This window comes from Macadamia integrifolia, chromosome 13 (assembly GCF_013358625.1).
Source record: "Macadamia integrifolia cultivar HAES 741 chromosome 13, SCU_Mint_v3, whole genome shotgun sequence".
Classification (NCBI taxonomy): domain Eukaryota; kingdom Viridiplantae; phylum Streptophyta; class Magnoliopsida; order Proteales; family Proteaceae; genus Macadamia; species Macadamia integrifolia.
Window position 1 is genome coordinate 8,966,615 of NC_056569.1, and position 13,181 is coordinate 8,979,795.

At 36.1% G+C, this 13,181-nt stretch overlaps 1 protein-coding gene and 1 pseudogene across 1 annotated transcript; one reads left to right on the forward strand and one right to left on the reverse strand.

Annotated features, from left to right (window-relative positions):
* Positions 1 to 207: 207 nt before the first annotated feature.
* On the reverse strand, positions 208 to 2,583 carry LOC122060036 (annotated as a pseudogene).
* Positions 2,584 to 9,145: 6,562 nt separating this feature from the next.
* Positions 9,146 to 10,534, forward strand: LOC122058752. Its single transcript, XM_042621427.1, has 2 exons — positions 9,146 to 9,201; positions 9,589 to 10,534. The coding sequence occupies exon 2, from the start codon at positions 9,608 to 9,610 to the stop codon at positions 10,382 to 10,384; it is 777 nt and encodes a 258-aa protein (XP_042477361.1). The 5' UTR covers positions 9,146 to 9,201; positions 9,589 to 9,607; the 3' UTR covers positions 10,385 to 10,534.
* Positions 10,535 to 13,181: the final 2,647 nt, after the last annotated feature.

Below are 13,181 nucleotides of genomic sequence, written 5' to 3' on the forward strand. Positions count from 1 at the left end.
GTATCAGGTCAATGTGGTGTTGATGCAACAAGGGTATTATCGGATTATTTTGCAAGTGTAAATCATTTGATGGAATATCCTTCAATTTATGAGAAGACCAAATTGAGTATAATTTGTTGGCTTGGTCGATTGTCATCATGTCCAAGTCCGGGTGATGTTGGACACGAATACACAGTGAAAGAAAATGATACTATTGGAGATTTAACGTAGTGAAATTGTAAATAAATTTGTTATTATTCTCATCAATAAATTATTCATTGCAAATTAATTGAAGCTATGGGCTTTCCATCATCTTCACTCCAATCTCTTCTTCCATCACTTCCCAAAGCTAGAATCCATCAATAGCTGCTGCCTTCATTTTTTTAAAAGCGCTGAAGCCTATTTTTGGAGTCCATCAGTAGTTGCTGCCTTCATTTTTTTGAAGCCTATATTATCAGCCAACTTCAACTTGTAAGCTGACTTCTTCTATTCACACCAAGTGAACTCTTTGTACGAGCTCTTTTCTCCTTCTTCCATGAGGGATAGTAATGGTGTTATCTTCTGATCCAAGGGTGGCCCACCAAAGGAGATCAATGAAACCCTAGACTTTGAACCATTTGCCAAAACCCTATGCTCCACGCTCTTAAACCTTCCATTAGTCATAACCTGCAAGATCACAACATAAAAGAGACGGTTTCAGTTCATGTTGAAAAGTGAGAAGAAAATCTACTAAAGTAGGGAAAAGGGTCCCATTAAATAAATTTCAAAAAATCATTGCGAAACAGCCCATTAAAGATGTTCCAAATACCATTAAAGAAATTCAAAAACAAAAAATTGAAGGGAACCCATCAATAAAGTTTGCTTAGTTGAATTGATGAAGCTAGTGGGGTGGTGGTGGACCTAGTGGTGGTTGTATTGGATGTTTGGAAGAGTTACTCCAGTTATCTGCTCTGTTCCCTTTTAACCCCACCCCTTCTCCAAAGAAAGGAAAAGAATTTTAATTCACAAAGTTAATAAGCTGAATCAGTTACTGAAATTGGGAAAAGGGATGATGGAGAAAGCCACTGCACATTTAGAATTAGAATCTCAGTACCTGCAGGGAATAACCAAAATTGACGAAGGAGTTCTGGTCAGGTGGAACAGAGACCCAAGTCCGATCTCTGGGAGAGATTTCCAGGCCTGAAGTGTTATTTGAGTGTAGAACTGAGATTATCTGTGGGTCTGTGTGCCCTCCAAATCCAATCATATTGGAACGACCCAGAGCTTGAACATCAGGACATGGTGGGTAATGGTTGATCCTGAACAGAGTCTCTTTCTTCGTTCTTCAGGAGCTTGCTGAACACAATTCTCTGTTCAATCCCCAATCCTTCAGCCAGCAATTCAAGAATTTCACAAGCCGTCATCTTCACAGCTGAAATATGATCATTCAAAGCAGAGCTGCAACCAAATTCCCATTCCCATCAAGAAAAAATGCATTAGAAATGGAAGAAAACTATGTAAACCGCAGTCTATGTTTGGTTGCAAGGGGGAATTAAAGGGAGGGGAAGTGAAATTTTCATACTTAAAATAAATATATATGTAATCATTACTTCAAATAATTTCATATTTGGTTATAAAATTTCATTTTACTTTACATCCAAAACCCTTTTTATAATATGTAAAATAAAAATTACATGTAAAATGTATCATTATCAAATATGATTCAAAAATTCAAGTAGTTTATAGAATCACATTGAATCAGGGTAATGATTATAAACATTCATTTTTTAAGTATAAAAATTTCACTTCATTCCCTTTAAATTCCCCTTGCAAGCAAATGGAGCCACATGTTTGCATCTTTTTTTCTTACCAGAACAATTCTGGGTTTTCTCCAAAAATGGAAAGAGATTTCTGGGAGATGAATTCAGGATTGCTCCTCAAGAGGAGATATTCAATCCAACCAATGCTACAGAGCTGCAACCAAATTCCAATAAAGAAAGAGCATTAGAAATGAAAGAAAAACTCTGTAAATCACAAGTTCTGTTTTCCTTACCACATTGCCGAGTCCACCCATTCCAACTTAAAATTAAGAGGGCGAGGGTCATGAGAAGAATACCTCTTTTCTTTTCTTCTCTCTTTTTTTTTTTTTTTCATCCTCATTTTTTCCTTTTTTTTTTTTTTTCTTCCTTACCCCACTTGTCTAAGGAAGAAGAGGGTGAGAGATTCAATGGGTGCGTGGGAGGGAAAGAGGAGGATGATGTTGTGACTTGTGAGGGTGGGTAAGGTCTCGGATAGAGAGAGAGTGGGAAGGACAGAGAGAGAGGGAGGGAGGAGGGAGGGGTTGCTGTCTAAGTTATGGGGTAGGAAGAAAAGATGAAGTTGAAAAGTAGGGGAGTAGGTCTCGGTAATGAAGTAAGGAGAAATGGGTTTGGGTGAGGCTGCTGTCTAAGGGGAATTCTCTTTGCTCAAGACAGCAAGAAGAGGGGGCGCTCTTTTATAGGAAAAATTGAGAAGGGAGGCCAACTTTCCAGCTGGGCTGTGGTGTATAAAAAATTTTCTGCCGCACTGCATTGATGCGGTGAGGATCTGAGTGGTTGCATTAACCTTACCCACTCCATCCCGTGGCTTGGGTGAGGTAGATTGCCAACACTTCTACTAAAAATTCTGTTTAGAAAAATTAGATATGCAAGCAGCCCTACCTAGAAATTCTGTTTTCATCAGAATTCATCCTTGGCCACATAATGCCAAAATTCAAAATTTAAAGGAATGAGAATTGGATTTTGAGGGAAAATACCTTGTAACCATCAACCATGGATTTGTTTTGTATCTACAAAACACAGATTTGAGTTTCTTGATCCATCTCAACCTTTGGAAACAAAGTTTTTTTTTTTTTCCTCATAAATTTTTTATAGTTCTTTAAGATCTCCCTTTCCATCAGATACTTCTTTGGTAGGAAATAACCAATGAATAAAGGAGAAATCATATTTTTATGACGGTAGCATGATCTTTTCACCCCTACTACGTCTAGGTGTGTACCTACGCCAGCTAGTTTCTTTTCTTTATAAATAAAATAAAATTATTCTTTGCCTACAAGTTGTATAACTTGTTAATAACTTGTTCTTCTTTTCTTGCCCTACAACTCTTTTTTTCTTTCTTTCTTTCTTTCAAACACTTCCTATTTAGCTAGTTGGAAAAGTAAACTTTAATTATTTTTTATCTCCTTTGCATATAACTCTAGTTACCAATGTTTCACGTAGCTATTTTGCAGATTGTATATCTTTCATCAGGAGAAAAAAACACTATCCAGTCATGTGCTCTAGTGCGCGCCCATGTGTTGAGGTGCATGTCCTAGTCCTCCTAACTATCGGATGCCACATTGGCCCAACGCGACATTGGAGAAGAGTCAGATCTGTATTCTTTTTAGTTATTTATTTATTTATCATTCTATTATATTGTTAGCTTTTTTACCCTTCTCGAAAGGTTAAAAATAAATAAATAAAAAGAAGAAGAAGAAGGCCCAAAATTCAGCCTTGTCCTTTTAACTTTTGGGATGGATGACATGTCCCATAATGTTGGCCACATGAAAATGAGAAAATCCCTCTCCGGTGAAATGAAAAATCCCATCTTTGTTGCATGCCCTTATGTTGATGTAAGGGCCACACAACCTGGCAATACCTGATTGTTTAGTTTTTAAGGGGTTGAAGTATCTGGGAACATAGACCACACTAGCACTCCCTAAGTCTATCTTTCTCCTCCCCATAATAAGGGTCAAATATGTCATTTTATAGAGAGAGGAAAGAGGAGAGAGGAGAGAGGAGAGAGGAGAGAGATAGAGTCAGGGGCTAGCTTACTCTATGCTCTCGAACAAAATTCATTTTCTCAACTTTCACTTGTCAAACTTTGAAATAATCAAACCACTCATCAAACAAAACAACAAATCAATGAGTGGAATCGGATTAAGACATGTCAGACATTTAGGGTTTCAATCAATTATAATTGTAAATCCATTGGATCACTTTTACCAGTTTCAAACTTAAGAGAAGTACCACTAATTGGAAACTCAATAATTGTATTTTTCATTTTTGAAAAATCATTATCTGTTGTTACTTTTGATAGTATTTGTCAATTTAGGAACCCGCCCCTACCCCAACCTTGACACAAACATAACAAAACCTACCACAAATAATGGATCTTCAATCAATCCCACATATGATAGCCTTAAGCTTTATAAGAACTAAACCAAGGCTCAAAGACAATTATCTAAATACAAGAATAGGTACTACCCATATGTTAAAATTTGAGGATCCAATCAATTAAGGATAGAATCCTTCCTGAACCGTCGGAAAACAAAATACCTTAATCCAGGGGATCGAAAACCAAAAAATCCAGAAAACAAAAGATATTGTGTTTACATAGATTAGTTTAACTAGTACATTCGATCGTTAACTAAGAATTAGAGCTTTATATATGCATCACAAGAGTAACTTGAGAATACTTATATGAGGAGGCAAAGAAATGAACATAACAGATAACAAACAGCTTTAGTTACGTTGGGAAGTAGAGAGAGAACAAAGAGGGATGGCAGGTGAGGGAGGCGAGGCTAATTATCGCTCCTCTTTCCTGAACTATGGGGAAATATCAAATTCTCCTTTCGCTTTTTCATAAATAACACTCACCTCCCCCTAAATAGAAAGATTCTATCTAACGTCCCTAGCAATTTGAAATGTCTATTAAATCAACCAACTTTTTTGTAATCCCTAAACTACCCCTTACGAGTTAAAGCCCCAAAATATCCTTAATGAACTAAAGTAAAATCAACATTTTCACCAATTTAAGATTAAAATTTGAAAGCATTTGAAGCTTAAAAGTGATGAGATTGTGAGAATGAATCACTGATTGATTCAATCTTCAACCCATCCATTCGTTAATCCCAGCTTCAAATTGCTGAATCCCTTCTCTGTAATTTTTTTTTTTTTTTTTCAATTCCAAGCTTTCGATTCATTAGAGAAGTTTCAAATTTCAATCAATGAAGCCAAAGAGCCGTAGTTCAAGGTTTAAATTTGGAGTATAGAACTATTGATCGAGTACTGAGGACCATGGTTTCAAGTATCGGTCTCAGATCGGTCGTATCAGCCATATCGGTTGAGACCGATTCCCAGTCCAATATCGATCCAGATCAGTTATCCCGATCATTTCAGGGGTAAAATAGGAAAAATATGGTACTTTTTTATAAAAATCAGGGGTAAAATAGACTGATCCCAACCAATCCCATCCGATCTGGATTGATTTCAGATCGGTATCGGTAGAGATTGATACCGATACCGATACCGTCCCCTAAATCCTTGCTGAGGACTGACGAGGAAGGATAGAATCGATAGATAGAGTTGGATAATGGATACTAACCTGGTCTTGACCAAAATCAAACCAAACCTGAATAGTCTCCAGATAAAAAATGGTGGTGCCTTTGAGAATCTCCCAAATCGAAGCTCCCATTTCTGCAAACGAATACAAGGGGAAAGGGTTTCAACAAATCGCAGACAAGGGAAAAGGCGGTTTTAGTTCATTAAGGATATTTTGGGGTTTTAACTCGTAAAGGGTAGTTTAGAGATTATCACAAAGTGTTGGTTGACTTAACAAATATTTCAAACGGCTGGGGACGTTAGATAGAATCTTTCTATTTAGGAGGAGGTGAGTAATATTTATGAAAAAACATAGGAGAATTTGATATTTCCCCATAATTCAGGGGAGGGGAGTGATAATTCATAACGCAAAGAGTAATTGAAATGGTAGAGAATAATGAGGGGTTTAGGTTTACCTAAATAGAAACCCATTTATTTCCACCATCTCTCCTCTGAGAGCGGATCAGGTTCACGTATGAGAATGTACGAGAACGACCCTGATCAGTGAATTTAGAACTGATTTTCTCTCTCTTCATTTAATAGATTTTAAATCCACAGACAAGGGTCGTTGTTCTCGTACGAGAACCTGTTCCGTTTACCTCTCCTTCTCCCTCTCTATTAAGTGCATACCATGATTCATCTATTAATTGTATCAGTTTTTCTCATATTCTTTAACAATCTGAGAAAAAAGATTCTAACAATAGTAGGTTAACAGTAGGAATTAAGGAAACATGATTCTGAAACCCATGTTGTGTGCGATCAGATGTTGATAAACTGAACCCATTGGGTCATCTCAGCCCCTCCCCGTAAAAAGAACCATTTCCATACAACAGATAATGAATAATTACTACATAGCATCATAGCATCATCTACTGTTTTTACTCAAAATAGTAGAGAGAATCAGATCGAAGAATCCATCAATTGCAGCTTTGTATCCGAAAAAGCAACACCATCATCTTAACCTTAATATATATCACGTTCTTGTCTTTGGGTCTAACCCACCATCCACATGGTACTCGTTGTTTGCTTTTCTTGTGTCAATGGTCCTTGATTCATGGTTTCAAGTATCGATCTAGGATCGGTCATATCAGCCATTTCAGATTGGTATTGGTTGAGACCGATCCCTGATCCAATACCAATTCGGATCGATTATCCTATTCATTTCAGGGGTAAAATAGAAAAAAAAAATATTATTTTTTATAAAAATCAAGGATAATATAGACTGCTACGCACCAATCTGATCTGATCCGAATTGATATCAGATCGGTATCGATCATCCCCTAAATCCTTGACTCAATTACAATGGCATATGCTTGATTCTCTTTCACATTCTTTTGAGACCGCTACACATCCCATGAGGCCAACCCTCTTGGGTTCATGTATGCTAATTCCGTAACGAACTTTTGGCCAAAATAAAAGGTCACCTATGATGTCTTTTGTATATATTCTTTTTTACCACTTTTTTTGACTCATGGAGTGCCACAGAGCATGACGCCCCAATTAACGTTATTAATTAGGATGGTGAATCAACTAAAATGTCTCAACAATTCCCATATTAAATGTTTGAGAAGGTAATTTCAATGGGGAGAGGTTAGGGGTTCAAATTTTATAAGTTTTACCTATCTGTATGTTGTCTGTAACGGTGGGTTGCTGTGTTAAGTATGATTCTTTATACGATTGTTTCATTAATACGTCCAACACGGTTTTTAATGATAACATATCGTACTCTTTTACCCTTCTATTCAAGTTTCGTTCGTTCTTAATTAAGGGAAAAATATTTGATTTCGTAAATGCTGTTCAAGCATAGTTTTAAAACCCGGTATGAGAACAAATATTGGTCATCCTCAAAATTATTACGGAATCAGAATGGATTAATATGGGACCATCTGTATCGGATAGAAATATTCCTATTTTACCTTAAAATTTATTTTTTGTAAATTTTTTACCCCTAGTTTATATCGTTCAACCGATATTATATCAGTCAATTATCAAGAGTAGACACTTGCCAAATTGATACAGATCGCCCGATATAAATGATCCGATACCAATACTTAAAACCATGTGTTTAATAAATGCTCAAATTAAAGTTTCTCAGTTTTTGGGGATTTCGATGTTATTTTATTGTCCTTCCATTTGACTGTCCAAACACTGATGAGAAAGGTAAGTAGAGGATACCTACATGACTACATCCCTAGCCAGATGGCCCAGATGACCTAAGGGATGATGAACTCATGGTTTTTTTTTTTTTTTTTTGTGCAACTCATGTATTATCTTCTTTTCCCTCGTTATTTTTATAATCAATTGACTATAGTTGGCTCAGAGCCTTAACATTTTTTATATAATAACTAAAAATCAGCTAAACCATATGTACTGAGGGAAGGACAGCCCTCGGGAGGCATGGCTCTAGAATGCCTGTGTTAGACCTCGGCTTAAAGTCGAGGGTTCCTTGTCCTCTTTAAGGTTAGTTAAGGTTTCCAAAGCTTTCTCTGAAAATAGATCCAAAGGTGACCAAGAGAATGAGGTTTGTCCCGTTTGAATTTTTTTAGTGATTCAATACTAATAAGTGAAAGATCTGATTAGTGTCATAAATGAACAATCTTATTCAATTGGATGTTAATCTCGAATTTGGGGAAAAATGGATCTGCACAATTATCTCTGTTAGTGTATGATGTCTTGTATTTCATCGCAGTTTAATCTAGGGAGTACTGGTGCAGCACCTAGACAAGCAGGACGGTGGTCCCGCTAGCCGGTTAGCGGGCCGTGTGAGGACATATCTAAAATCCGTGTGTATTGTTTGTTTTGTTTTTCCATTATCTTCTGCATCGTTTTAGGATTACGTTTCTACAATCTCTGTCTGATAATCGAAATCGTGACATTTTTTGTCCACATAACATAATAAGCAATGGCTACACATGGAAGTCATTCCTACTTGAGGCTGCACAAATTTCTCTTGAAGAATAAATAAATAAATTGAACAAGTATTACCTCCAATTTTATTTTTGTTCTTCTTTTTCAATTAAGCTCCACTTTGATCTTAATTTTCTTTCTTTAATTGAAACTTCATAATCAAGTAAAAATTTTGAGCATTATTAATGGGTCCTCCCTATAATCATTTTAAAGCAAGAGATTTCTCCCTCTCTTCGTATAAAATGCATGAGAGACTACATGAAAAAAAGGTGCAAGACCACATAACTAAAACATGATATATCTGTTTTAACAAAGACGAGATTGAAATTGCATTTAATATTTTTATAAATAATTACAACATCATTTGAAAAGACAAATGTACCCTTTATTTTGTTATTACAAAGGATAGATAAATTTTCTATATGTTTATTTGCATCCATATAGAACCATATACTTAATTCGCATTCTCAAGCCAAATGATATCATTTTACTATACATTCCCTTGTGGCGGCATCTTACCCTACTGTTACATTTGAAATTTTGAACCCGGTTGGATCGGCAGGTAGGACTGCCGGTCTATTGGTTCCAATTCATATCAGAACCGGCCAAAACTTGAGTTTTTAAACCTTGATGACCCAAGCCTGACTGAATCAGGCGGTGTGACTCTCATCAAGCCAAACCGATTAGATCTTACCAAGGCTTGACCCATATCGGTATAGGTTGGCCGTTGGGAGAAGATATAGATGGACCCAGGTTTCCATGTAAGTGGGATTCCTTGATTGGCGCTGACGATATTATCCTCATCAACTTTGGTTTACTTGGCCATTTACCTTCTATATATATATTCAGTGAAGGCCAAAGAGAAAGAAACGAAGAACAAAGAACAAAGAACTAAGAAGTATTCCTTTTCCAGTCTCTTATCAAGTTACACTTCAAGGTATTTTTATTTGCTTCCTTCTCCTTTACTTTAGTTTTTAATGCTTTATTTCTCCATTAGTTTAAGGTATTTTTAATTTAGAAGCAGGGGATCCCAATGATCTACAATTAATGATTAATCTCTCGATCACTCTCTCTCTCTCTGTAAAATAGGTGTTAATATTAAGTGAGTGTTGGTTCTTTCATGGTTTATGTTGTTTCTGGATTAAATAAAGCTTGACAGTCATTGTGTCAAGCTTAGTACTGGGGTTATATTTATTGATTGTTCTTTCTTCTATTAATCTAGCTTCTCTGAATGCTTTAATTTTTTGGGGGTTATTTTGGAATTTTCTGTTGTGGTGGTGGTGTCTAACTGTTGGATGGTTGATTAATTTTTTTTTTTCCACAGATTCAAGAGTTGATTCAAGATGGAGTTTGTTAATGTGAGCATGAAAGTGGCTACAGGAAATGAGGAGGAGATCAAATTTTTTTCTGAGCTGGTAGACAATCCTGAAGAATTGTTACAATGGATACAAAAGCAACAAAATGAGTTGGTTGAGATTGAGGGTCAGATGAAGATGAGCAACAAGCCTCGTATTATTTTCAAGTTCTCTGCACCTAAAAGGGGAGCTGATTCTGTAATGCTGCCGGAAGACAAGAAGAGACAGAAAAAGAAACCAAAAACAGTGAAGAAAAAGGTTAGCAGACAAGTACTGAATCCACGGCCAGTTGCACCCAGACATGCACCAGTACCAGCAGCAGTGATGCCTGGAGAACTCATGAATGCAATTGGTGAGTGTGGTGGTAAAGATGTGGTGTGGGTAATAGAGAAATTACTTGAGAGAACTGATGTGAATACGCATCATGCTCGTTTATCTATATTAGAGAGTCGAGTGGCCGCGGAGGAGTTCCTGACAAGTGAAGAGAGGACCAAAGTTTCCAGAAAAATTAAGATACCAGTAAAAGTGTTGTTGATGGTGACAGGAGGAGGAGTGGAAAATGAAGAAGGCCCCCAAATCCAATCATGGGAGTTCAACTTCACAAAATGGTATATGAACAACAGTGCAATATACGTATTCATCACAGAATGGAAGTGGTTCTTGATGAAGAACAATATAGAAGCAGGTGACAAAATCCAAGTTTGGTCTTTCAGAAGATTAGATGAGAATAAGCTTTGTTTTGCAATTCATATTATTCGACAGTAGGATATGTTTTTAATATTTTGTTGGAGAAGAAACTTGAGATTCTCAAGATTCTCAATACTATTATTATTATATATAAATAATGAATTTCAAATACTTGTTAATGTAAGGTGAGATGTTTTTTCACTTCAAAAACTTCCTGCTACTCTTTCTCTGTGGTATAGATTATTATTATTATTCCATTACTCTTTGGAAGTGTTTTTCTACTTGTGTTGACCCCACACAGTCAACAGTTGAGTGGGGAGGGACTTTTGTTTTGCTGGGCTTTAATACCTCAAAGACAACAGGGGCACCATAGCTGTAAAAGTAAAACCTTCATCTTGCTATAGAAGAAGAATATTCTGGCCAGACCCGGTTTATAATTGAGTCACTACCTCTATAGAATTTCAAACAAATCCATCTATTATCTATATATGTTTTTGCTTATTTAATAACTAATTTGAGAGTGAGTTTAGGGTTTATTACGTTGGTGACGTGGCATCCCATGTAAGTTGGCGTACAGTAGTAGTAGTTCAGTTTTATAAAAACCTTCCAAATTTGATTCTCTAATTCTAATATAATAGAATCACTTAAGACACAAATCATAGATGGACTAGAACTCGTCACCCTTACGGAAGTCGTGGCAGGAATTGAGGAGAAGATCAATTTTGATGAGCTGGGCAACAATCCTGAAGAGCTGTTATAACTTATAATGGATTCAAAAGAAACAATATCCGATCGGGTATGGAGTATCAGTTATCCGTATCTGGCATACGTCCTCTAATTTGATTTTGGAAAACAGTTTCGATTTCAATTCACACCCTTAATCCCAACACTAGCTAGAATTAATTTCATCAATAACTTTGGATGTCTTAAGCAAAGTTAGATTAAGAACCTGAGACCATACGTCTATTCACACAATCTCCAATTCACGGCTGCCACCACTAGGCTATCCTAGTGTTCGTATTGTTAAAACGATACTCACTATATGAGACCCAATCAAAGAGCTTAGAAAACTGATCTCACACAACACAAAATCTCTACCTACACCAGTTTTAAAAAAAAATATATATATATATATATATATATTGGCCCATACATTTTGGATCCTTCCACTTTCAATTACAGCAACACAACCAAGATATTGGGATCCTTTAATGGCCTTCTTTATTGGTTTTATATCGATTTTGGTCTAGTGTTCAGGTTTGGTGTGATTTTCGATGGATTAGATATGGTCCAATTTTCGGCTGGTTTCATTATACACAAATCCAAGCCGAATCAATAGGGTTCAATTGGTTCAATTCAGGGTTCTATTTGGATTTTATATTATAAATATAAAATGTTACTTAAGTATATTTTTAAAGGACAACTTACAAAGGATTTAAAGTAACCTTTTTTTGATAATCCATAAACTCTTCTTTACGAGTTAAAACCCCAAAATACCCTTAATGAACTAAAGGCCTCTTTCTCTGGATTTGTTCTTCCTTAAACCAATCCAATACTACTTTCCTCGTTCACCTATATCCTGATCCTTTATGCCAGAAACAGTGATCTCTTTTGCATTATCATCTCTGGATGGTGACTCTTTCGAAAAATGGATAGTTAAAATGGGGATGAAAGACATGATGAGATGGAGAAATAAAAATAAGAGGGACTATCCGACTCAACTCATCCAATTAATATCTAATAAATGTCCTGCTGCTTCTGCTTCTGCTTCTAAATCAAAATGTTCCCTCTTCTTCATAAGAAAATTAGAAGCTATTGGGAAAGAATTTTTAGATAGGAAGGTAGCTAGTTTCGGCTATAAGTACAGAGTTTCGTCCTTATCAGTGTTGGTCCTTTCAGGAATGCTTGCAGAATTGATGCCATCGCCATCTTCTTCTTCCTGTAATAGGGAATCTCTATTGCAGAGTTTAAACGAGTCATTTGAAATGATTTATTTTCAGGTTATTCATATAATTTTATGGTAAAGAATCTTTTATGATTGGTTTTATGATTCTTGTATTCTAACATCAATGGGGTTATTCATATAATTCTATGGTAAAGAATCTCCAATAAGGAATACCTATGACATTATAGAACGATACGTTAGGATTTGGAGAATAAGAGATGGTTGGTCATTGGCTAGCAAGCACGAGGCTCTGGTTGGAACTGAATTTCTAATCATTTGTAAATTCATACTACAAGAGCAGGAGCATGAATCCCACTACGGGGTTTATTTGATTTCTTAGAAAAGTGTTTTGCAGAGATGCTATATTTTTTCCTCTCTGGTCTCACACAGGCCATACTGAAGGAGATCGATGTAGATGATCCAACTGAAATAGGTGAAGAAAGAGTGAAAAAAGCCTTCGAGTTCTTTTGTAAACTTGAGCTATTAGAGGACACAATCGAATGGTCATGGCCAGAGAAATTTGAATCTAAAAGTCAAGAAAATATTGTTGTCCACTCTAACTCTTCTCTTGTAGTTGCGGCTCCTGATTGTGGTTATTCAGAACTTCCTACTGCTGCTTGAGCGATGAGAATAATGATGAAATTAAAGAAATTGGATCAGATGAGATTGTTTGAATGACAATGTAAGTGCTTCTTGTACATTTTCAATTTCTAGTTTATTATTATTAGCAAGGTAGGTTTGCCATTTCTGAATATACCACCATTGTATTTTATGTTTTTAATCAAGGTTTCTAACATATGTTATACTATTATATAAAGTGCAAGCACTCATGCTGCATGGCTATAAAATCCGAAAATTTTCAATTTTTAGTTTGAATGCGATCTCTATCTCTTTCTCTACTTTCCTTCTACTCTCTCCCTTCCTTCTCTC